The sequence below is a fragment of the Schistocerca cancellata genome, chromosome 4 (assembly GCF_023864275.1).
Source record: "Schistocerca cancellata isolate TAMUIC-IGC-003103 chromosome 4, iqSchCanc2.1, whole genome shotgun sequence".
NCBI lineage: Eukaryota > Metazoa > Arthropoda > Insecta > Orthoptera > Acrididae > Schistocerca > Schistocerca cancellata.
This window is the reverse complement of record NC_064629.1, coordinates 676805599-676831720: the sequence shown is the minus strand read 5'-3', so window position 1 is coordinate 676831720 and position 26122 is coordinate 676805599. Positions and strand designations below refer to the sequence as shown.

Genomic DNA, 26122 nt, shown 5'->3' with positions numbered 1-26122 from the left:
ACCCCAGTCACTTTGAGTCACAGCATATATAGCTAATTATGTCATCAGGTAAATACTTTTATGTTCCACACTGTCAGGGTGATCATATTAAAAACTTAAGCTGATGTCCTGCCAGAACCATAACGGCTGTGGTATGTCAGTCTGCATTCAATCATTATTTGTTGTGTCGTATATGTAACTGCATAAACAGAATAAAAATTTTGTTTAGTGTTTGTCATGTGTAAAAATAAGTTATCTTTGCGATATATGTCTGAATTCTATTTCTTTAATGTTGTCTTTTAAATCTCAGTAAAGGTTTATCTCACAGCTAAAGGTCTTTCTCCAGCAGCTACAGCATCTTGGCACCTCATAGTGTCTACAGTAACTTGACAAGTGCCTCATGTCATTGTGAAAGTTCTCTAAATTGGAATATGAGTATTTCAGTTATCTTCACAGCTGAAATTTGAAGTCCAGTACTAATGTGATGTCATCTCCAGTGATGATCATTGCAGCAACAAAAAAGTGTGTGTGTTTTTGTGTGCAGTCATAGCAACATATGCGACATTCTGGTAACATTTAGAGAGAATGATCTACAAGAAAAAGAAATCCCATACGGAAAATAATGCTCAAGCTACACAAAGCACTGCATCTGGTAGACAATGGGCTTTTGAAGCCATTTTTTAGCTGACCTAAAATATGTAGGAAATATATCTGGCATCTGATGAAATGAAAGTAATATAGTGCCATTGGATAGAAAAATGAATTGAGTTTGTGTGCCCACATTTAAATTGGGATTGTTAAATATGTATTTTCTCATCTAATACCTCATTTGCAGTATAGTTCAGACAATGCCCAACATGAATTTCTTCTTTACACTGTTAATGTTTGTACTGTAACATCCTTGAACATTATGTTTATACAAGTGAACTTATGTTTTTGCACGCATTTGAAACATTGAAACATTGTCTGGTAAAACATTTATTTCACTTTATGTAAAAGTCTCCATTTAAACTCCGTAACTTGAGTACAACATACATATATATATTTATATATATATATTTATATATTATAGAATACATTCTACATTTCACATAAAGATGCATTTGTTGCAAATCTGTAACTTTATTTACAATGCACAAATGTATAAGAAAATATCACCAAACATTTATTAATTATGATAATCCTTTGTACATATTACGTCTCTCATCATGCAGTAGTATATCAGATATTCTTTCAGGATATCTAATCTTTTCTTTATGTGCTGGAGAGAAAAAAAATGCCCATACCACAACAGCTTCACTTATGGGAATTTTCAGATCTTTAGAAAATTTGCTACAATGTCTCTGTCTTCAAATCCTTACAAAATAAGAATTAAGAACACAGGAACATTGTAAGGATATCATATACAGTGTATGACAAGAAGAGCTGAGAAACAATTTGCTATTTTGTAACACTGACTTTTTTATATATTCCCAAGTGCGCTGGGTAGTGTGTGAAATTATTAGCTCTTGGACAGTCCAAATAAAATATGCATTTTAATTCATTATCAATATATGAGAGAGATAATGTTGGAAGTTAGAATGAAGTTTCATTTCCAAAACATCACAATTTCAATGGACGCAAATTTAGATCCCACGGAGATTCTGAATTCCATGAAAAATATAAAATCAAAAAACTGCAACAGTGCAATTTAGAAAAGAAACTGCTCTGGCCTATTAACATTACACTAGTATCGCAGTCAGTCACTTGCCACTGGCAATAAAGGAGTGGACGTACAGGATACTGAGCAAATATTTTATCACTGCTGTATTCACAATCTAACAATGATCAGTTTCATTGCACATCCTCTGACACAGCAGAGTATTTACCGGAACTACAAACCATTTACAAAAATGGATAAAAGAAGACATAGTTTAGTGGGGAAGTTTTATATCAGATGGGAGAAACATAGGGGGGAGGACTGTTAACACATATTTCTGAACTTGGCAAAGCAAAAAATCTCTTTTGAAGCTAAGATGTGGAAAGTAGTTTGGTTGACAAGAGAGAGCCAAAACTAGTGGTTCAGAACCCCTAGCCTTATACAACACAAGTAATTTAAAGAAGAGACATGTAATTTTGTTTTCACATTCTGTATTTTGCTTCCCCTTAAACAAGATGGTGTGTAACTTAAGATGACTCTCACTGCTTTCTCAACTCAGCTTTGGTTACCTTGTAGACTGTGTAAGATTTCCATTAATACAATAATGATTACCGACTCTCTTTTTATCCATCTTTATTCCGGTTTGTAGTTTCCATTTTGATCTTTTTCATTTAGAATATTAGTGATATTTGTATTCAAAACTAGAAATGTCCTGAATATTTTCACATGTAACAGTATACATGTGCTTGCTAAAAGGAACTATGCAAAATAATTTTTCCTGTGAAGACTTTTATCCACTCCTTGCATCTTTTAAAATTTCAGTAAGAAACATACACAGTGAGACTTAATTCTACAAAACACCGGGTATTAATTATGATGTGTTTGAACCATCATATTGGCATATATGTTAAAAAAGGAAAACAAAGAACAACGACAAAGAAAATACGTCAGTTTTCTTAAATAGATCATATTGCAAATTATGGAAAATGTTAAAGGAACAAAAAGTTACGGGGCACGTACTGACATTCCATGTCTTGGCAATAAAGCTTATGACACATACCAAATCTAGCTGAAATTAAATATGTTCTATGAGACTGTGTTAATCAGTGGAGAATCAAACACTGAGTTAACTCATTTCTCTCAGAAGACTTTCTCCACACCAGGAGACAGCTGCACTTATGAGTATCAAACTGTACAGCAATAGCAATCAGCTCTGCCATTTCCCCTCAGACCCTTTAAGCAATTTCAAACTGATGTAACACTGAAACGTACTGTCCAAAAACCTTAAACAGCCAAAACATGTGTTGAACAAGTTTTAAAATATTTGTATAACAGTGCTACTGTAAACTGTTAAATACACATCTAATTGATACATTCTTCACATCACACAATCTTTTGATACAACACCGAACATGTAGTTTCAGAAAAAGACATCAAATTACTATAAAGACAGAGTTTTTAAATATTTCAGACAGCACATGAATTAAAAAGATGTATTTATTACCATTCATTATACTATGCATTTAACACAGATGAAACACAGACACATTTAATATTGTTCCACATTTATTTTCAGTATGAAGGAATAAATTAGAAATGATTATGACATCAATTTTTAAATATTATTTCAAATATGTGAAAGTCATCTAGTCTGAGGAAACTGATATTATGCAGCATGGAACGAGTGCTCTCAAAAAATGAAGAAGAAATTTAAGTACAAAAGCTCTAATATTATAGTCATGTCCTGAAAGGCTGCATATTACACAATAATACTTGTCATTGTATACTGGTTGCCTGCAGAACCACTGTGCAATTGAATCGTGAAGATATACATTTATATGTACAGCACACAGATGAGTTTCAAAATCATGACAGTTTACACATAAGCCCCACAGCTGCTGAGACTATACAAATAAATATTTTACACAGCAGTACTTAGTCTGTTGCACACAATAAGCAGAGGTTGCACACACACAGACAGCAGACTTTCTTTTTAGATTTTTTAAAATCTATTCAAAATACATGCACATAGTTATGCTTCAGTCTGTCATTAACATTTATTTAAAAATCACAAATGAAGGTTCATGTGAATTGTTATTTGTGTGATTATGAACATAATAAGATGTTGTTTAACGTATCTTTATATTTTACAGTTCTTAAAGAGTTTCATGAGTATGCCATTGCATGCCATATTTCACTTCACTGCAGAGTATGGAGTGAAGGTAACATATCTCTCAGAGATGCTGAACAAAGAGCTTCATAAATTAATCTTGGAGTACAATTGGACCTCTTCTTGGGTGACAGCATTACTGTCCTAACCAAAGGTGACTCCCAGCACCAAACACTTATAAAAATAGGGTACTTTACACCACCAGCACTGTTCCTGAGATCTTTTCAAAAATAATTACAAACAATTCCTCACTTTTCATTCACTGAAAATATTTGTAGCTATCCTGCATATCATCACAGAAGATGTCCAGCAGAAAAATAATTCCGAATCACATTAAGTTACTCTGTATATACAGTCCAACTGGTCACGCTCCCGTACAGTCAATCTCCACTATGTCCTTGGGAACATCAACAAACTGGTAGACGAGTCGCTGGCCATCAACTTTTGCCAGGATGCCCCTCTGGTAATAATACCTGTAAGATAAAAATATGCATTGGTGACAGTTAATATTTCTGTATTATACTGGATAACATATGTAAAACTAATTTACAAACCTTTAAATGTTGGCTTTTAGTAATCTATGTAACACATTTTCCTCTACTTAATTTATTTTGCTTATAATTAGTACAGGCATTCTGCTACAGTAATTTAAGTTACATTACTTAGTGGAAGCTAAAGTTTTATTATAAATATTTCAATTTTCTGAATAACTAACCTCAAGGCTCGCCCCATTGTTTCGTAGTTCATATCAGGCTTGTTCTTGTGCAGCCCCCACAGGCGAGATACAGCCTTGGAGTCAACTAACTTAAACACACCCTTTTCCCTGTTCGTCCACTTAATGTAGCGCGGGCAGTAATCTCGATCTTGGAGCAACTTGAGCAAGAACTCCCACAGGTACGTAGTGGAGCCTGCAGGAAAAACAAATACAGAAAATGTTACTTTCAGTAAATGCATTTATTGTTTAGTTGGTTTATCAAGACTTGAATGTGAGAAGTGCTTCAGCATAAATATATCTGCATATATTTCTTTGTAGGTGATAGGACATAAATGACTTTCTTCTTCATTATATCTAAATAAAACCATTTGTCAGTACACAGCTTTTCTGTTAAACGTAAAATACATTAATACATATACTGAAACATTAATAAAGTGAGATTTACAAATCAGTGGACAATGAATGAATTGAAACATCATGTAAATGAACCAAGAGAAACAACAAAATTAGTCATACAAGAAAATCAGGGATGATTTCTGTGTTTCCTTTTACTGCTATAGCCACTTAAATCATGAGTTTGTGCAGAATGATAAATTTTGGTGATCATTCTTTACATATTCTGATTTCATTTCAGAAATGTATTCACTACACCTACTGGTATATATCAACCTCTATGATGAGAGTCATCAAATGTTTATACCTAATGCTTACTAAAACACACACACTCTCTCTCTCTCTCTCTCTCTCTCTCTCTCTCTCTCTCCCTCTCCCTCTCTCATTTAGAAATTGTTCTCACCTTCACGGCTCTTCCTTTTGACACTTCCTGGCTCAGTGCGAAGTTTCTTGGGCCGTTTCTTCCCTCGACCTTGAAAACTGAGCTCCAACATATAGACATCATCACTCACTGATGAGGACGCAGCCTGTATGACTGAAGTAGGAATAGCTGATGTCACTCCCACAGTCGAGGCTGATGGCAGAGGTGGGGTAGCGAACTGTGGGTGCGAGTGGTAGGCTGGCGAAGGGCCAGGTAAATAGCCACCGTATCCATCCGCTGTGGAGAAGAAAGACCATGTTGTTATTAATTTGGTATTAGTACATTGTATTATATGTATCACTTGTAAGTGTAAAGTGACTAGAGCTGATGACAACTTACGAATTATGCCTTAGAAATTATTAGCACAGTTTTTCAGATGTATTTAAAAAGTATTTCTTGTAAATTCAATGTTTCAGCAGACATAGTTACACAGTTTTCATATGATTCACTTTTACATGCCACTAGAACAAATGTTACACGGAGTTATGATTAACAAACTGGTTTTGTCTTTTTGCAGAAACAGAAATTTAGGGTTGCTGTTATTTTCTGTTTTGTACAAACAAGTATAAAATTCTGCACTTAGAAAATGGGAAACCATGTTTATTATTATTTTCTGCAAGCTGGAGACTAACAATGGGTAGGGTATTATGAACCTGCCATGGGATGTGGGTGTGCTGTATGGTGGTAGCAGGGTGATATTTTGCACAGAACTGAAGGATGTAAATGCTCATTTGATGACTGGGAACTCCTTCTTCGGAAGTTCAATTATTCCCAGCAGTGTGTTCCAAGTGAAATCTAAAACTCATATCTAAATGTATATATACCTTGGGCCTTGTATTCGAAACTGTGTGTGTGTTGGACCTGTTTACTACTACACTGGCAATTAAGAAAAAATAGCTAGGTATTTAACTAGTTGACATTTGAACACTAATCAGAATCGTCGTTAAGTCATAATTACGCATTGTAATCACATTTCTTACGAGCTGGTTATGTCTTATTTTCTAATTTCTGTTTTTGTATTGTGTGATCGGAACTGGCACACTTGTTAAAGCACCTTATTCATCTGCTTAATCGAAAACGCCAATTATCTGGCGATATTTTACTGAGAAACGTTGGCAAAGACAAATGATTTTGTTTTTACTCGTCGTTCCGAACATATTGGAACTTGCGTTAATCTTTGCACATCACATTTAACTCTTGATCCTAGAATCTTAAAAATCTTCAAGTCTCAATGAAACATTTCCGTATGTATTTCCTCCTTTTGGACAAAAAAAAAAGTACTAAGTCTCAAAAGAAAAAAACGTAATAAGAACGCATAGGTCAAATCAACAAATAGTTTAGCTATCAGCTTTTGCCGTAAAAAGAGAAAAAATGGAGAGTTTGTTTTCATACTTTTTTTACAAGCGATATTTTTACACCCCTATTGTTTCTCGTCAGTTGTGGGCTAACAATGTAAAAGGCGCAAACAGCTCTTTTCTGTGTAACTGTTGCTTTCGACGATTGCTTTAATTACATCCTTAGTAGGTCCCGCAACGTCTGAAACACAGCAGGCGAATGCCGCAAGTAGGCGACTCTTGCACACGGCGCGCAGACGAGCAATCCTGACCACACTACAGACGGTCGATAAGATTCGACCTTGAATACGGTCAGTAGCTCCGTCTAGTGCAGTGGGCCGCCACTAGAGGTCCCGCCTGGTGTACATCCTGCTTCAGTTTGATCCTCGACCCTCTCAAATACGCTTCACATGCAGTTACAAGAAACGGCAATAAAACTTCCCACAGCGCTCCACTCAGCTGAAAGTACTCCTACGGTATTTATATTGAGTACAGGGAAAATGTGAATGTGAAAATGAAATTAAAATTATATAATTATTGCTCTTTAATTTCAGCAAATTAGCTTGCATATGTTACGCAGTTCCTACGAAAAAATGGAAAGAAAAATAGTGACACTTTTTCTAGTCACTTACATGTATCACTGTTACCAGATAATTACTATATTCTTCCGACTAACCTCCTCGCTGAGTCGGCGTAAAACAAAAATCTTGCAGTTAAGTGCATGTAATGTGTCACTCATCAAAAGACTCACTGCAACAATAAAAATTGTTCCCGAAACTTTACCATGAATGGAATGTTACAGTAGGAGAAAAGTATTAATCTATGTCACCACAAATATATATTTATCCCGTGCGATTTCCATTGTTAAAGATGTTTTTTTCTTTTTCTTTCAGGGCCGCCTACAGCTTCATCTGCTTGAAAGTTGCAGTATAAAAAAAAGTTTCGCTATCTGATGCTCCACAGGTATGCAAATATTCTAATTATATATCCCTTTACTTTTCCACTTAATTATTTGTCAAAGCCATCCAATTATGCGTCAGTTAATATCCCAAAGAGAGTGCCGTGGCCAGGAGAAGGTGAAGAAAGTGTGACTTCCTGGTCAGCACGGCAGCGAAGAAGATCGAGCTCAAGGCAACGCGCATTAGAGTTTCACTGGGCCCCAAGTAGGTTACCAGCCAGCTCCGCGTTCTCTAACTTTCTAACAGTTTCCTTCGCACGCTTACCTGACTGAGATGTGCAGTTGTCCGATATAGTGTATTTGCATGGTCTTTTAAACTACTGAACACGAGTAACTTAGGCTACCTTAAAGGTACAAGAGAATTAGATCGTTGTAAGTGTGGGTGAATCGTCTCTACATCAACAGTACAGCTACCGGTAATTCATTCGGTGATTTCATCCATTTTTGCAAATGCTCTGAGGCTTGGAATATACTGAATTTTATTTAAATCTTAATACTATAAACAAAGGAAATCTTCCAAGTCTTGGTCAAGCGACACGTCGAAGAGTTCTTAAGAAGGCACAGGTGTAACTTCCTGCTCAAGCACCGATTACTTAGAAAGCACTGTAATCAAACAAAACGCTGATGGTTAATTCTTCACAGTGAAAGCTAAACTTTAATGCGAAGCAAACGTTTTCACAAAGCAGTACTGAGTAAAATTTGCTTACTGATGCACTGAAACCCTTAGGGAACACCTTTCAGGGCAGTGGGCTGAGATCATCTTTTTGAAGTGTGCTTCGTACTGGCGGAAGTGCGCCGCTATTGGCTGCCGGCTAGAGCCAATGAGCGGAGAGGTCGAACAGGATCCTGCTCTACAGACCTACGTCAAATCATTGGCGAGCAGCTCTTTTGCAGAGTAATTTCGACGGTATACTCCCTGTGTTATACGCAATTCTAGCAATATCTATCACATTTCTGACAAAACCTTTTTTTATAGCTTCGTAAACATCGTTTCATCAGTCGCCTTGAACTTCGCTGGATGGCACACATACTTCGAAGGGGGAAGCAGAGCGAAAGTGATGGTAGCCGGTTCAACGACACACTGACTTTCTGAGCCAGCTGAAGGTCACGGTTATAAATACGGAGCCAAGGCCAAGGCTCTGGCCTTACGTAACACTGTCTTTAGTGCAGATAAATAAAAGTTGCACTAAGCGAAGAAAAATCTTAAAAGATTCCGGCATACCGGTGTGTTCATAAACACAGTTATATAGACAAGCCATGCTTCAGTTTTTGCGAATCGAGGTACCATGTACCGCACGTAAAAATTTGAATTTACAGAAAAAATATACCAGGCAGATTTATCTACCAGATACAAATTTCTTTTTCATGGTTGACAAATACTAAAAGTGACTAACAAGACACTCAGTTTGAGTCCGTCATCTACCAAGGAAAGCTTTAGAACACTAGAATATAGTCATCAGCCTCATATACCCAGAAATCGGTAATGTACTGATTTCTCAAAATTGTCTACTCACGCAGTATACGTTTGATTTATTCCGGTCCTGGTATGTTCGCTAAGCTATCTCATTTTCGAACTTCATCTTGTCTCTCCAAAGGCTCAATAAAAGGTATACTTTCAGCTACGACAGACGAAAATCACCATAATTACTGATTAATAAATAACGCCACCTTGAGATACTAGTACTGAGATTAACACAATAATGAATTGTGAGTTGCGGATGCATCTTGTAACCATCAGAGAGATAATTCTGGACTGTAAATCGGTTAAGTACCGAATATTTTAAAAAAAGTGGACCATATTCCTTTCAACTTCTGGTTTAAAAACAATCATCACAGAGACGATATTCGAGGTTGAGCAGTAAGTACAAGACAAACAGAAACGTACTGAGGACATGTATTTTATCAGACGCAGAGGTAAACGAAGACATGATATGTGACTGGTCAAATTATTTCGCCGTGTGACTGTCACATTAAAAATTAACTATCTGATGACTGGTAAGTCAACAGGGGAAAAAGAGTTCATGTCACGGTTATTCATAAATTTAATTAAAATAAAACTGCAATCGTTACAAACAGTTGAGATCTCCCAAACTATAATAGGATAAATAGGAAACTACTTCGTTGAGAGAGAAAAATCTGAAATAGACCAAATTACTAATATCTTGAATGCGATAAAGAGTTGTTCGAAGAGAAGCGTGTAAGTAGAGCCTAGGGCCCAACGACAATTATCTTATTATTATGCGTCCTGTTCATTACTACCGTTTTTTTCTGGCCTGTGAGTCCATTTTTATTTTCAAACAGGCAAAGTGCTCGTGCAAAAAAGAAGTTACGAGCTCTTTTTCAGAGAAAAAGACTAAATTTGCTAGAACATAAATCGACTTCTCCTACAAATATTTGTTTCTTCAAACCCATTCGGACGACGGGGAAGTTTAGAATGTGACTATAGAGGCAAATTTGTGAATATCTGAATATTCCCAAGTCACTTAGCGGCAACTTCACGTATTATAAAAGTAGCAGCCTCCCTTCCTTTGTGATATTTGCAGTATCGGTAGGTGGCTGGAAATTGAAAGAGTCACTTTATCCAGGACAAATTAATCCAAATTTCGAAAACTGGAGTTTACGCACGTATGTGGAAACCAATAACTAACCATGATGCCATCACTTCTGTCGCTCCGCAACAGAAATCAGAAACTAAATTACTACCAAAATTCAGCTATCTAAACATAATCCGCGGTTTTAAAATGCTGCGTTTTTTCTTGAATTAACGTTGTGGCAGTAAAAAATTTTGAGCCTTGTTTCCAGGGAGTAATCAGCTTCCATTTTCATCTACAGGGTACCGAATGCAAGGAAGGCGTTACAAGTCGATGTTGTTCTCTTTGGTAACATATACTGACATGTGCAGTGCAGTCGTAGGTAGTTGCGCAAATATCCAACCTGTTGCACAGCTATAATATTCAGTTCTCAAATGTTTAGAAGAAAAATGGTATGTGATTACATCTTGTATAGAATTGTTTCAACGACGACGAAAGATGACACAATCGAATTTTGAATACTGAACTGGATTAGAATAACTGACGTAAGGGTGGTTCAGATTCGCTTTGAACATCTTCACGACACTAAAAATCAATTTTCTCACACTAAGAAAACTACGAAACATGGATCCGAAAGCGGCCACAAGTCGTTGGGATGAAAATTACAAGCTAATTTCGGAATGAGACTGCTCAATATCGACTGTTCAAATGGCTCTGAGCACTATGCGACTTAACTTCTGAGGTCATCAGTCGCCTAGAACTTAGAACTAATTAAACCTAACTAACCTGAGGACATCACACACATCCATGCCCGAGGCAGGATTCGAGCCTGCGACCGTAGCGGCCGCTCGGCTCCAGACTGTAGCGCCTAGAACCGCACGGCCACACCGGCCGGCGATATCGACTGTTGTGTTGTTCGAATGGGAGATTAAAGATTTTAATGTGCTCACTTCGAAATTGTTTTTTAGCTACAGTCACCGGAGGTAGACGTAGAATCTTATCGCCAAAGTGCGCCATATATTATCCGACTCAGTTATGTTTACAGTTCTTGAGCACACACAAAAGAAACGCATTGTCGTGGTTGTGCTTCTCAAAACACACATGCGGAAATTTTATGGTTACGGGGAAGCGCATATACTGGAAAGGAACTATAAAACAGGTCGCTATTTCTCGTAGTGGGACATTTCTCTGGCGCGGGAAACCTGCAACGAGGGGACCAATCTGCGTTCGCACACAGAAGGTTAACACGGCCCCTTTGCGCTACAGGTACGAGATAGCACTCTCTGTGTTAGGGAGACGTGCCTGCAAAAGATGGAGACTGAATTGTACTAGAATAGTGATACTATGGACAAATTCAATGGCGAATTGACAGCAAGGCATCTACAACCCTGTGGAGAGTCCCTAAACTACACCACCAGTTACGAGGTATTCGGAATAGTTACTTTGAGAATTACAGTGTCCGGTGACACAGAAGTCACTCTTGTGCTAACAACACTACGGTGTGAATTATATCGAAAACTTTACGGCCGTAACAGTAAAAAATGTCATCGGTCCTTAATGAGGAATGCTGACAACAATTCAGCTGTCTAAACATAATCACATTTTTAAAATGCTGTATGTTCTCTTGGCTTAACTTCCTGACAGTAAGAAATTTTGAGTCTCGTTGCCCTTCATTGTCGTTTTATCATTGTACTGTAAAATTTATCAACAGTGAGGTCGCTGAGAAGGGAGAATAACTTACGTTTGACGTGTTACGGAATAATTCAGGCATTCTCAAGATACCGAAACGGACAATTAGATCAAGATCCGCAGTCTTTTATACCAACTATTTACCCAGTTCTTCCCGACGAAAATGCTAATGTATCTTCAAATAGCATCCCAAGTTGCATAACAGGGTCTCGGCATCGCTATCCTCTAAAAATCTGAATGTAAACTGAACGTTTGATTTATAGCCTCCGCACCTCAGAAACGTTCGATTTAAATATTCCAATCTGACGCATCGATAATAAGGAAAATATTTTATACATAGATGCAGGCGCAAAACAATTGGTGGTGACAGCAGTCTATGTTCTTAAGACAATGAAAACTGTTCCAGTTACCTCTTTATGGCAAACCCGAGGGATATGACAAATAATGCTATTACAGAAAAATAATTAAAATAAAAATAAATTTTTAATGAACTACATTTTTAATGAATCGGACTTAAGAGTATAAAATAATTTCTCCTAGCCCCATAATGATTCCTAAACCCATACAGATAGTTATGAAAATTTATGCTTGTGAGGATTTTAATAGCTATGGCAATACTTGTAAGATTTGTAACTAAGACATGCGGCACTTGCAGTAGATAATTTATGCACAAATAGTTCATTTCCTAAATATTACCTATTGCATGTGCCCACGTTTCTCGTTATACCTATTAAAAATTCACAAGCGCAAGTTTTCAGGACTGGTTCAAATGGCTCTCAGCACTATGGGACTTAACATCTTAGGTCATCAGTCCCCTAGAACTTAGAACTACTTAAACCTAACTAACCTAAGGACATCACACACATCCATGCCCGAGGCAGGATTCGAACCTGCGACCGTAGCAGTCCCGCGGTTCCGGACTGCAGCGCCTAGAACCGTACAGCCACCGCGGCCGGCAGTTTTCAGGACTACCTCTATGGCGTTAAGAATCTGTACAGGACTAGGAGAAGTTATTTTATACTTTTTAGTCTGATTTTAAAACGTGTTATATTACAAATTTCGTTTTATTTAAGTAATTATTTTCTGCTTCTCAGTCTTTTGTGTGTGAATTTCTCAATGGATTTTAAAAATCTGATGCGATTATATTTTTTATATAAATAATTCTTCATCCTACACTAGCTTTTTACCCACGGCTTCAGCTGTGCACACATATGTCACATGTATTGCACACATCTCCTCTCCCCTCTCTCTACCCAGTGCCCGTCCGCTCGCATACCGCCACGAACGCATTACGATACCACCCGCACAACACGCCGGTCGTGCAGTGGAGCCGAGTTGTCATGCATTACCAACCTTTTTCGCCACCAAACTCACCCCTACTGATTTCAATTCTTTACCTTATCGGAAGGTCAGTTTAAAATCGATTGCAAAATTTGTAACGAACTGACAGACAAGAAAGTGACCGAGTAAAAACGTATTTAAAATAGGTTCTTTTGCGAAGCGGAATTTTTGAGACACTGTCGTAATACATGCTGGCGTTGATAGGAAGGATGTGTGTGTTTGTGGGGGGAGGAAGGGAGACGAGAGGCAACTACTCACCAGGACTCCTTGCGGGGTAGTGGTGGTGCGGTGGCGGCGGAGGCGGTGGCCTGTGCGCCGGCTGGTAGTACGGCGCCAGGAAGCCGTGCGGGTGTGCGTGCGCGTGCGCGTGGGCGTGCGCATGCGCATAGGCAGGGCCCGGGCTCTCCGGCGTCCTCGCCGGACCTGCGACACCACAAACAACATTGTACATCTTTTCAAATAACATGACTTTACGGTTTGGGAATCCACAGCTTAGATACATGTTAAAGTTTTTTTAAACCTATTAAAAACTTCTAAAAAAAGTTTTTGATAGCAGCATTAGCTGTTAGCAATTCCTTTATTATAGAATCAAACACAGCCGGTTTCGTGTTATTTGATCACATCCTCAGCTGTATACATATAACTACTTTAATACTGGTTCCTTAAAATACTCGGTTTCCCAACTAGCGGATGGGGTTCGAATTGCCAGAACGAGCTACACTGGACGGTTACAAGATAAACCACCAAAAATTCTTATGGGTAGCAGGCATAGGCAGTGTATAGGAGGACTGTGAGCTGTGGTGTGGACCAGTCATGAAAAACCAACACGTCCGCAAAAGCCATATGGTGGGTATGTAACTATGCCCGAAGCAGGAAGGCCAGGCCACCTAGCAGCCAAATTGACGTCAACTGGGCTGCTCCGCACCCCCACCTCACAGTGCTCATGTACACCGCCTGCATATGGTACCCATTGGAATTTTTGATGTTTGATCTTGTAACTGTCCAATTTATGTGGACCTGGCAATTGGAATACCATCCGTAGTATTTTAACGAACCAATATTAAGTTACACTGGCCATTAAAATTGCTACACCACGAAGATGACGTGCTACAGACGCGAAATTTAACCGACAGGAAGAAGATGCTGTGATATGCAAATGATTAGCTTTTCAGAGCATTTCCCGCGTCCGGCCATCCTGATTTAGGTTTTCCGTGATTTCCCTAAATCACTCCAGGCAAATGCCGGGATGGTTCCTCTGAAAGGGCACGGCCGACTTCCTTCCCCATCCTTACCTAATCCGATGAGACCGATGACCACGCTGTCTGGTCTCCTTCCCCAAACAACCAACCAACCAACCAACCAGAGCATTCACACAAGGTTGGCGCCGGTGGCGACACCCACAACGTGCTGACATGAGGAAAGTTTCCAACCGATTTCTCATATACAAACAGCAGTTGACCGGCGTTGCCTGGTGAAACGTTGTTGTGATGCCTCGTGTAAGGAGGAGAAATGCGTACCTTCACGTTTCCAACTTTGACGAAGGTCGAAATGTAGCCTATCGTATCGCGACAATGCTGCTCGCGTTGGTCGAGATCCAATGACTGTTAGCAGAATATGGAATCGGTGGGTTCAGGAGGGTAATACGGAACGCCATGCTGGATACCAACGGCCTCGTATCACTAGCAGTCGAGATGACAGGCATCTCATCTGCATGGCTGTAGCGGATCGTGCAGCCACGTCTCGATCCCTGAGTCAACAGATGGGGACGTTTGCAAGACAACAACCATCTTCACAAACAGTTCGACGACGTTTGCAGCAGCATGGACTATCAGCTCCGAGACCATGACTGCAGTTACCCTTGACGCTGCATCACAGGCAGGAGCGCCTGCGATGGTGTACTCAACGACGAACCTGGGTGCACGAATGGCAAAACGTCATTTTTGGATGAATCCAGGTTCTGTTTACAGCATCATGATGGTCGCATCCGTGTTTCGCGACATCGCGGTGAACGCACATTGGAAGCGTGTATTCGTCATCGCCATACTGGCGTATCACCCGGCGTGATGGTATGGGGTGCCATTGGTTACACGTCTCGGTCACCTCTTGTTCGCATTGACGGCACTTTGGACAGTGGACGTTACATTTCAGATGCGTTATGACACGTGGCTCTACCCTTCATTCGATCCCAGCGAAACCCAACATTTCAGCAGGTTAATGCACGGCCACATGTTGCAGGTCCTGTACAGCCCTTTCTGGATACAGAAAATGTTCGACTGCTGCCCTGGCCAGCACATTCTCCAGATCTCTCACCAATTGAAAACGTCTGGTCAATGGTGGCCGAGCGACTGGCTCATCACAATACGCCAGTCACTACTCTTGATGAACTGTGGTATCGTGTTGAAGCTGCATGGGCAGCTGTACCTGTACACGCCATCAAAGCTCTGTTTGACTCAATGCCTAGGCGTATCAAGGCCGTTATTACGGCCAGAGGTGGTTGTTCTGGGTACTGATTTCTCAGGATCTATGCACCCAAATTGTGTTAAAATGTATTCACATGTCAGTTCTAGTATAATATATGTGTCCAATGAATACCCGTTTACCATCTGCATTTCTTTTTGGTGTAGCAATTTTAATGGTCAGTAGTGTAATCCCGTTCAGATAATGTGGATAAAGGGGCATTCAGGTATTCTACATAATGAAGTTGTAGATGGTCCTGCAAAAGATAGAGTCAAAGAAGTGGACGCGCTGTTTGCACAGCATCCATATTCTGAGTTTTTCCACGTGTCCAGAAAAGAGGCCTACGATCAATGGGAGCTATCGCAGAAGAAAAAGGGCTTTTTGTTCGCTTCAGTCCAACGTACTACACCGATAAAACCGTGGTATAGTAAGAAAAATCTCCTGAGGAGATATGTGGCAGCAGTTGTTAGAATTAAGTTGGGACACGCATGGTTTCCCTGCACACGTCTATGGGCTTGGAATAACAGACTCTCCCACATAAAGCGAACATCCAAGGGACGATGGAGATCTCAATCATATTGGGTGTACTAAATACGCTCCACATCAAAATAAACTGTGGGAAAACCTCGCAAAAATGGCGATTCCTTCGCCAACAATTATTAAAATTCTAATGAGTCAGAATAACTTCAAAATTAACAGTTTAATTAGGGTTTTACCTACAAGAAGCGGATACAAAGTTCTGACATATCAAGTAATGAAATTATAATTTTATATATGTATAAAATAGCTGTGTACATAAAATTTAATTGTAGTCGCTAATCTAAGCAACTGTAATGGATGTACTGTTTTGTGAAAAAGCCAATAAAATTAAATAAATAAAAATAATACTATTACTGACCGTACCTATTAAGCAAAAATGCGTCCCACGCTAGACCGTAGAATCTTAGGCCGCATTTACATGATTGACTTTCTTGTCACAATACTGACTACTCGCTACTCGAACGAATGAATCTACTGCAGCGCGCCTGGCGTTTTATTCCTGGACTGAGTCTCTCTCAAGTGGTCGTTTTCGTTTACACATACGCGCCAAAACTGCTTGTGTTGTGTGACAGCCGCCTGCTGTGCAGTTCAGCTCCAGAATGATCAAAGTGAGATTATGTGAGACTATCCTTTTTGCGAAAAAAATCGGAACATTGTAATAAAATGCCGGAACAATCAATGATAATAGAGTTTATTAACGACCAAAGCAAAATTCATAGAGTATATTCGTGTGAAAGATTCGCGTGGTAAATTCTCATCATTCCTGGGAACTGAAAGAATAGGATAAATATCGTCCAAACTTTTCAAAACATGCATGAGACACTGCTAAGAGGTTTGGAATTTAATCTGGAATACTGGCGCAGTGACTGATTAGGAATGTCACGCCGCCACCTATGCTTCCCTTGCCGGACAGACACGGACAGTGAAAATTTTCCACCACCAGGATTCGAACCGGCTTACCTCCGAGTAAAGAGACATGACACTGACGTGCGTTAGCGACCTTCTTTTTCTGTAATCTCATTCTGTTCGTTACATCTGCTCGGGGCGGTTGTCGCAAGACATCCGTTTCAGTTCATCGTTGATCCATTAACTCAGTTTTTTTTTTTATTACGGAGGGCAGCTAACCCTCTGACCGAACACGCTGAGCTACCGTGCTGGCATCGACCTCGGCTACGGAAGAGGGTTATATGCAACGTTTTAATATAATCATAATAATTTGTGGAGATCAGTGGCTAAAATAGAGGGCCTGCTTTTTGGAGGAAGGGGAGAGGGGTGGGGGGAGGGGGCGTGTCATGACTCCGCGCCTGCCACACACTATGATCAACATTCACATAAAAGTGCTTCGGTTTCACGTGCGGTAGTGAAACCAAAAACACTGAATTATGTGAGGGGTAGTCACAAAGTTTTAATTATCAAAGCGAAAAAATAAAGTTATGTAGTTAATTCTTTGTTGTTCGCAGGTACGGATCTACAGTGTTGGTACTCCCCGTGCCACAGTACCGTATCTCGCAGCTAGAGTTCCCGATGCCGCAGTTCAGTGACGGAGTTGAGTATCGTGCGGTAGTTCGTTTTCATCAGCAGCGGAAATATTATAGCTGCGTCAGGCCAGTCTAAACGGCTAAAGATGTGAGAAATTCGAAGGATTTGGGAGGGAAACAGCCGACCCTAGAGAGTTCTTCATTTACTGCGGAAACAGGCTAAAAGCCACGGTCGGTCACAGTAGAAGGCGTCCCGGAACCTGGATTAGATGCGCGCCCGGAAAGCACTCGGTAGCTCCGCGGCCACGCTCGATGCACAGCGTAGAGGAAACAGTCGGCGGTGACGCAGAGGTCGCCGTCGCAGTGAAACGGTGAGCGGAGGGAGATTCCGATGGACAGGAAGCGACGGAACGATGTCAGCTTTCGTGCGCGGCCCTAAGTAGCACGGGAAAGTGAGCCGGCAGTCGCCGTAGCTAGCGCCCAGCTGCACGTAAGCCATGCATTTCCCCATAAACGCCCCCCAGTTTCCTGATACCGCACCTCACTCTGTGAAGGACATAAACAGCATTTCTTTCCCCATCACCACCTCGTAACCTCATTTACATTTTTGACGCTTTTTTGTAAAATCCAGTTCACTGGGAGACAGTTACAAATCAAATGAATTCTCCGTCGCTGTTCGTTAGAACACGAGAATATAAAATAATAAACATTTCCCTGAAGTTCCACAATATGCTATTTATTTCATCATGAACAGGCTTTCGGCATAGTCAGGTGAGAAGTGAATGTCGCACCCAAAAATAAATGGCGTGCAACTTTCTCAGATAGTACTGATACAGATGCAGAAAATACGTACTACAGCGATAAGATACAGAGTATTTACGAACGCAACTTTCTTTTTCTCATCTGTTAAATTAAATTTCAGTTATACAGACTCTAGATTACAATAGTGAATTCAACTTTATTTTCCATCTTTTTTAAATAAAATGTTTTCCATATAAAGTTAAGAAACTCAAATTTTCATTTTTATTAAACGTTACAATTCCTGCGCAAATTTAAGTAATACTTTCATTTGTAAACACTCTGCATCTATATGTTCTGTATCAGAAACGTCTACGTAATTCGTACGTCATCTTATCCTTGGTTGCGACATTCAGTTGTCACTTGACAATGGCCTGAGAAGCCGAAAGCCGGCTCGTTTAGCAAATAAACAACGTATTGTGGAATACAAGGAGAGCGTTTCCTACTAAATATTAATTACGTATTACTTCCTTACAGCCCGTATCTAACAACTTCACTGAAAAATATACCCCGGTGAATCGCGTCAATCTTCCCCTGTGGTGACTACAGAACTTACCACCACATCGCGAAGGGAAGCAAGTCATTCCAAACACGCGCCGGGTATTATCATTCGCTGTGGTACAGGAGCGATAGAGGAAGTGAGGCATGGCCAAAGCGTTCCCAGTTCGGTTGCGGCAGCATTGTGAGTCACGTTCACAGCCAACACGTATGGCACGCTTCCTCCTCCTCCTCCTCCTCCTCCTTCTCCTTCTCCTTCTCCTCCTCCTCCTCCCATACCGCCTCCTCGTGGCTTCTGCGGTACTGCATTGCCCGAGAGCTCAAAAAATTGTTTTTCTTTTGTTATTTCAGAAGGCAGGGAGATTTGACTAGGTAAACACGACAGAGTGACTACTTGCCAATGATTAAGAAACATGCCTTTACTTCGGACGCATTAACCTACATCTCTTGCTTAACAGAGCATATTACTGTAGAGGCCCCTGCAAACGATCAAACAACGTGTCAAACTTCACTAGCCTGTCAAATTATTAGGCGGCCTTTCGGCTTTGTCTGTCACGTCTGTCAAACACAGACTGGGTCTAACGTATTTAAGAGAAATTTTGACTGATGGCCGATTTGACAAGCTAAAGGGCGTTGTTTTTGTTGATGTTTCACCCTGCATGTTTAGCGAGAAAGAGTTTTTCTCACAATATCAAATGGTTCAAATGGCTCTGAGCACTATGGGACTCAACTGCTGTGGTCATAAGTCCCCTAGAACTTAGAACTACTTAAACCTAACTAACCTAAGGACATCACACACATCCATGCCCGAGGCAGGATTCGAACCTGCGACCGTAGCGGTCGTGCGGTTCCAGACTGTAGCGCCTTTAACCGCTCGGCCACTCCGGCCGGCTCTCACAATATCGCGCGACACCACTATTGTGGAAACTGCGATCGAAAGAGTATATAGTAAAAACAAAGGAGCCCTGGTAATTAGCAAAATGGTAAAAGTGTTGCATCTTTCCGAGCCATATATTACGCAGGGAGACGTTAAGAAGAAGAAGAAGAAAAAAAAAAAACATTCTATACACAACATACAAATGTGAACGCATTAAAATAACAAAATCGAAGCTCTCCGGTTCTTCCACGATCATTGTATATGTTCCCACGTTGTGGTATTTTAGTGAACTTCCATCAGATTTGCAATGGTATATTTATCCCTCAATTTCTACCACTCCCAGGACAAGTATCTTGTTTCCTCTTTCTTCTGTATACGCAGCGCTAATGTCAATGCAAGAAATATTTTGTATGCGTTGGTAGCCTTTTCCACTAGCGTCAAAATACTTCGCGGTAGCGACTTCAAAACTGAGATTAAATCTGACAAAATTTGCCGGTTCGTCTGCGTGCTTGTTTGACAAACTCGTGGATAGGAAACAGCGAATTTGACAAACAAGTTTGATCGTTTACAGGGGCCTCAAAAGCATTTCTGGTTTCGGCGCTCTTACGCAGGAGTAATGACAGTTTGCTTGTGTTTCGCCAGGTACGTTTCACGCGCGCAAGGAGTACGGGAGAGATGAAGGAAGAGGGGTCGGCTTGTTTCCGGAAGCGCGGGTGGCGAGAGAGCTATGTGGGGCAGGGGCTGTCGGCTGCCGCAGCCGCTGCTCGCCGCCGCCACGAAGAACAAACACGGCGCGCTCAACAGGTGACACCGGCCGCTGGCGACGACGGCTCCTCACGCACTTCTCCCCGTCCTACTCAGCTTCCGATCGGGTCTTGAAACGGCACCTAGAACGTTCTTAATAAACTACCTATTTTCTCATGTGTCTCATTTTTTGCAGTGATGAGGTGAGCACCATAACTCTGTGATACATCTGCTCAATTTTTTGGATACAAATAAGTTATGTACAGAAACCGGATGGCAATTATAAGAGTCGAGGGGTATGAAAGGGAAGCAGTGGCTGGGAAGGGAGTGAGACAGGGTTGTAGCCTATCCCCGATGTTATTCAATCTGTATATTGAGCAAGCAGTAAAGGAAACAAAAGAAAAGTTCGGAGTAGGTATTAAAGTCCATGGAGAAGAAATAAAAACTTTGAGGTTTGCCGATGACATTGTAATTCTGTCAGAGACAGCAAAGAACTTGGAAGAGCAGTTGAACGGAATGGACAATGTCTTGAAAGAAGGGCCGGCCGTAGTGGCCAAGCGGTTAAAATCGCTACAGTCTGGAACCGCGCGACCGCTACGGTCGCAGGTTTGAATCCTGCCTCGGGCATGGATGTGTGTGATGTCCTTAGGTTAGTTAGGTTTAATTAGTTCTAAGTTCTAGGCGACTGGTGACCTTAGAAGTTAAGTCGCATAGTGCTCAGAGCCATTTGAACCATTTGAAAGAAGGATATAAGATGAACACCAACAAAATCAAAACGATGATAATGGAATGTAGTCGAATTAAGTCGGGGGATGCTGAGGGAATTAGATTAGGAAATGAGACACTTAAAGCAGTGAAGGAGTTTTGCTATTTGGGGAGCAAAATAACTGATGATGGTCGAAGTAGAGAGGATATAAAATGTAGACTGGCAATGGCAAGGAAAGCGTTTCTGAAGAAGAAAAATTTGTTAACATCGAGTACAGATTTAAATGTCAGGAAGTCGTTTCTGAAAGTATTTGTATGGAGTGTAGCCGTGTATGGAAGTGAAACGTGGACGATAAATAGTTTGGATAAGAAGAGAATAGAAGCTTTCGAAATGTGGTGCTACAGAAGAATGCTGAAGGTTAGATGGGTAGATCACATAACTAATGAGGAGGTATTGAATAGAATTCGGGAGAAGAGGAACTTGTGGCACAACTTGACTAGAAGAAGGGATCGGTTGGTAGGACATGTTCTAAGGCATCAAGGGATCACCAATTTAGTATTGGAGGGTAGTGTGGAGGATAAAAATTGTAGAGGGAGACCAAGAGATGAATACACTAAGTAGATTCAGAAGGATGTAGGCTGCAGTAGGTACTGGGAGATGAAGAAGCTTGCACAGGATAGAGTAGCATGGAGAGGTGCATCAAACCAGTCTCAGGACTGAAGACCACAACAACAACAACATGTACTAAAAGAGATACATTTTTTTATTGTCCTAGCAAATGTGAGAGTTGACACTTAGAGCGTTTGACATTACGACTCTTCGACTCTACTTGCAGGATTAAGTAGCGTTGTTTTTTGTAGCATACTGAAAACAGGATATTACCGGCAAGGATATCGCGACCTGGTCTCTGCTTTCATCTACGCTTAAGTTGCGACCCGTTTTCTCGAGATTTTATTTTGGCTGTACCTACAAGTGTAGATCGCAAGCCACCTTCAGGTGTGTATTGGTGGGTAGTTCTCGAACTACTACAATTTCCTCTCGTCCTTCTTACACAAGCGAATGAAGAATGGGAAGACCGACTGTCAGCTATGGATAAGTTATAATTTCTCGTTATGGTCATTTCGCGAGACACACAGCGTGATTCCGTGATGATGTTACAAGCTTTCAGGGATGGTAGAGAAGGAGAAATTTATCAATCTGAGGTAAGGGACCCTGATCCGTAAACGACCGAGTCAACACTTAAAATCGAAAGTCATTCTGATACTTCTGGCAGTGGACTACATGTACTGGTGCTGTCATTGTTAAGACTGCAGACCTGGCAACTTTCAGAGGTGGTAGTATGGACAAAAACAAGAAAAAACGTCTAGTAAACATGGGCTCTAAAATGCATACCTTAAGAGCTTTGAGCACAAGTTCATCTTCGCCATTGTGTAACACATCACTTCTTCTGAAAAAAAAAGCTCGTAACTCCGAAAATGGAAAAAATTTTTTGTTAAAAATTAAACCATTGTACTGATAGTCGAGGGCTCTCAGCAATGAATGAATGTGTGAATAGACAAAAAAATTGGACACGTATTGTCATCGTCTTTTACTGACATAATACTTCAGAGCTATGTTTAGAAGATGAAGGACGGGAATCACGAAATGTGCAAGCATAAGGGTCGTGGGCAGCGTGACATATGGCGATCTGGGACGGTCGTGGAGGCCTGGCCGGATAGCAGAAGTGGTTAAGGCGACCGCCGCTCGCGATAAGCGGGAAACCCGGGTTCGTGTCGCGAACGGCCGGCCGCAGTGGCCGAGCGGTTCTAGGCGCTACAGTCCGGAACCGCGCGACCGCTACGGTCGCAGGTTCGAATCCTGCCCCGGGGATGGATATGTGTGATGTCCTTTGGTTGGTTAGGTTTAAGTAGTTCTAAGTTCTAGGGGACTGATGACTACAGCAGTTAAGTCCCATAGTGCTCAGAGCCATTTGAACCATTTGTCCCGAACCGCCAGAAATTTTCATGCGTCGCAAACAGATGATGTCAATACGTATTTGCAAATTACGAATCCATTTACAGCAGCTGTAATCGTCAAGAACAGTGTCTATTCCTACAGACATGCATGCATGCATGCATGCATAAACGACATTGTAGTGTAAAGATACATACATTGTAAGCAGAAATTTGTGACTATTATTTAGATTCTGTGGTAGTGAGAGAAACAGAACCTCAAAAATGGGATCGAAGTGCGAAATAGCACAAAGGCGGTTACCCTTGGCCTGAATGCAGTTAGTTACATCTGGATTACGGAGAGACTCGTCATCATTTTCATACCTACCCAGATTCCCGACCTTCAGATTGTGGTTTCTATTCTGTCTTATTGAGTGATGAACCTATGGTGCAGTGGAAGATGACCTGTATCTCATATGCAGTCTTCTCAAGTGTAACCATGGACGCTTTTTGCAGACTAATACGTGTGTTTCATTGGCACCTACGTTGCACATCCAGTCCCCACAAAAATTTACTCAAAGATGCTACACCTGGCATACCACATGGCACGTAATTCCTCGGTGAGCAGTCAGAGGCGCACAAAGTGCGGGATGCATTCCAGTTGGGCCGTTGAACAGCCCTTTGTGACTGCTCGGCCATCGCTGCCGCGCGAGCTTAACTTTGGCGAGGAACTGCAGTAAAATTGTAGAGGAGCATCGACCGCGGCGGGCGCAATGCTAGCACTGACGGAGCCACGCGTTTACGTTTTTAGAAATTCTCGCGCAATCCTTGGCAGAAGGCGTTGTGTACTGCCAGCTGTGAGGAAATGCGGCTCCCTTGGTACTGCGTCTTTTTCACTTTCGTTTGTCATTAAAAAGCCTACACTATAATTACTGCCGAAGGGTTTTTCGCAACGTATACGAAAAGTAGCTGTCTTTAAGATGAAATGAATCACACTGTCATTGGTTTCCATTTCTCTGTGATTAGCTGCCGAACTGTATAAAACTGTAGGTTCCACTGTATCTCGCATGCGTGACCGGTTCTCAGGACGAAAAAGGCAGGGGTATACCACTTCGAAAAGGAGTGCTAGTAAAATCACATCCCGGGTTGATCACTGCAAATCTGATCATTACTTGATTGTTGCTCGACAGTCTGGGAACCGCACCAGATAGTATTGATAGAGGGAACAGAGAACATCCGAAGAAGTACAGCACGTGTCGTTACAGGTTTATCTAATACACGCGAAAGTGGCAGGCGCTGTAAGACAGGCGTTCTGCATCACGATATAGTCTAAAATTCCGAGAGTGTACGTTCCTAGAACAGACAACCAGTATATCGATTCCCCCTGCGTATGTGCGAGGAAAGACCATGAAGATAAAATTAGAGAGGCTTACCTGCGAACCATCCGTGACTAAAACTGGGAAAGGGGCAAGTGATAGTGGTGCACAAAGAACCCTCCGCCACACACCGTAAAGTAGATTGTGGAATATGGGTATAGGTAGATGTAGACGTATCCTTTCTTTTAATGCATAACAGTGAAGAAAGACGAGTCTCTGACATCTTTCGAGATTCACGGATAGAATTTTCGTCATTTTGAGCTACTGTCGCTTTAAACCACACCTCGGAAGCAAAATTAATGCATGCGAATATACGCAGAAATACGTTCTATCAGATATCATACAAGAGACAAATAAATGCGATGGTGTCATCTGCCTGATAAGCTGCTTACTCTGACGATCACTGACGGTGGAATATGCAGCAGAAACTGAAACCTTGTTCCACGCTTCTTCGTACTGGAGCGCTGTTACTAAAGAAGCAGTAGAAATTACGAAGTGCGAGAACAATTCCAACCAGGGGAGCGGCTATAATCTTCGAATGCATGGAAGCGAGCTCTAGACGCTGAAAAAGAGACAAAGAAATTTGCCGAATTGTTTACGTTCCTACGAAGGCACTGGCACCGCCAGTGCAGACACGGACACAATCTTACGGCCGAGACCCACGAGAAACAGGCCGCGGCGGTACGTCACGTAGGTAGGCCTGAGCTCGCTCGCTCAGCTCAACAGACAAAATGCGTTTCTAAACATGTTAACTCGCAATTGGGCGTTTATCTTCAAACGAGAATTACATCTTCTATTGGAATCTGCTATTATGAACTATTACTGATTAACAGTACTACAACAAAATGTAATTTAAGATCAATACTCGATACGAGGGTAATCCCAAAAGTAAGGTCTCCTATTTCTTTATAAGTACATAGATCTGTTTATTTCTACAATGGTTTACATCAGTTTACACCTTGAACGTTTAGCTATTTTTCGACATAATCACCATTTCTATCGATGCATTTTTGTAGACGCTGTGGCAGTTTTTGTATGTCCATGTCATACCAGCTCGCCGCCATGCTGTTCAGAAAGTTATGAACCTCTTTTTTCACCTCGTCGTCGGAGCTGAATCGCTGGGACCACAATTAACGCTGACAGGTACTGTGAGACTCTGAAAACACTCAAATGGGGAATTCAGAACCGGAGAAGGGGAATGTTGAGCAAGGGCGTACACATTCTCCATGACAACGCTCGCCCACACATCGCTCGGCAAACCTTTGCTCTCCTGCAACAGTTTCAGTGGAACATAATCATCTACCCACCCTATAGCATTTACTTGGCGCCCAGTGACTATCACCCGTTCGCTATGTTGAAAGAACATTTGGCAGGAAAGCGATTCAGCTCCGACGAGGAGGTGAAAGAAGAGGTTCATAACTTTCTGAACAGCATGGCGGCGAGCTGGTATGACATAGGCATACTAAAACTGCCACAGCGTCTACAAAAATGCATCGACAGAAATGGTGATTATGTCGAAAAACAGCTAAATGTTCGAACTGTAAACT

At 41.1% G+C, this 26122-nt stretch overlaps 1 protein-coding gene across 4 annotated transcripts in view; it reads right to left on the bottom strand.

The window, feature by feature from the left end:
- Positions 1-1121: 1121 nt before the first annotated feature.
- The window catches only part of LOC126183472 (ecdysone-induced protein 74EF), a 692094-nt gene continuing 667093 nt past the window's right edge, over positions 1122-26122 (bottom strand). For all 4 annotated transcript variants that reach the window (XM_049925485.1, XM_049925484.1, XM_049925488.1 and 1 more), the window contains 4 exons: positions 13429-13593; positions 5300-5554; positions 4504-4696; positions 1122-4261 (listed from right to left, as the gene is read on the bottom strand). In XM_049925485.1, the coding sequence (XP_049781442.1) occupies positions 4153-4261; positions 4504-4696; positions 5300-5554; positions 13429-13593 (722 nt within the window). In that variant the 3' untranslated portion in view covers positions 1122-4152. The remainder of the gene's footprint in view (positions 4262-4503; positions 4697-5299; positions 5555-13428; positions 13594-26122) is intronic.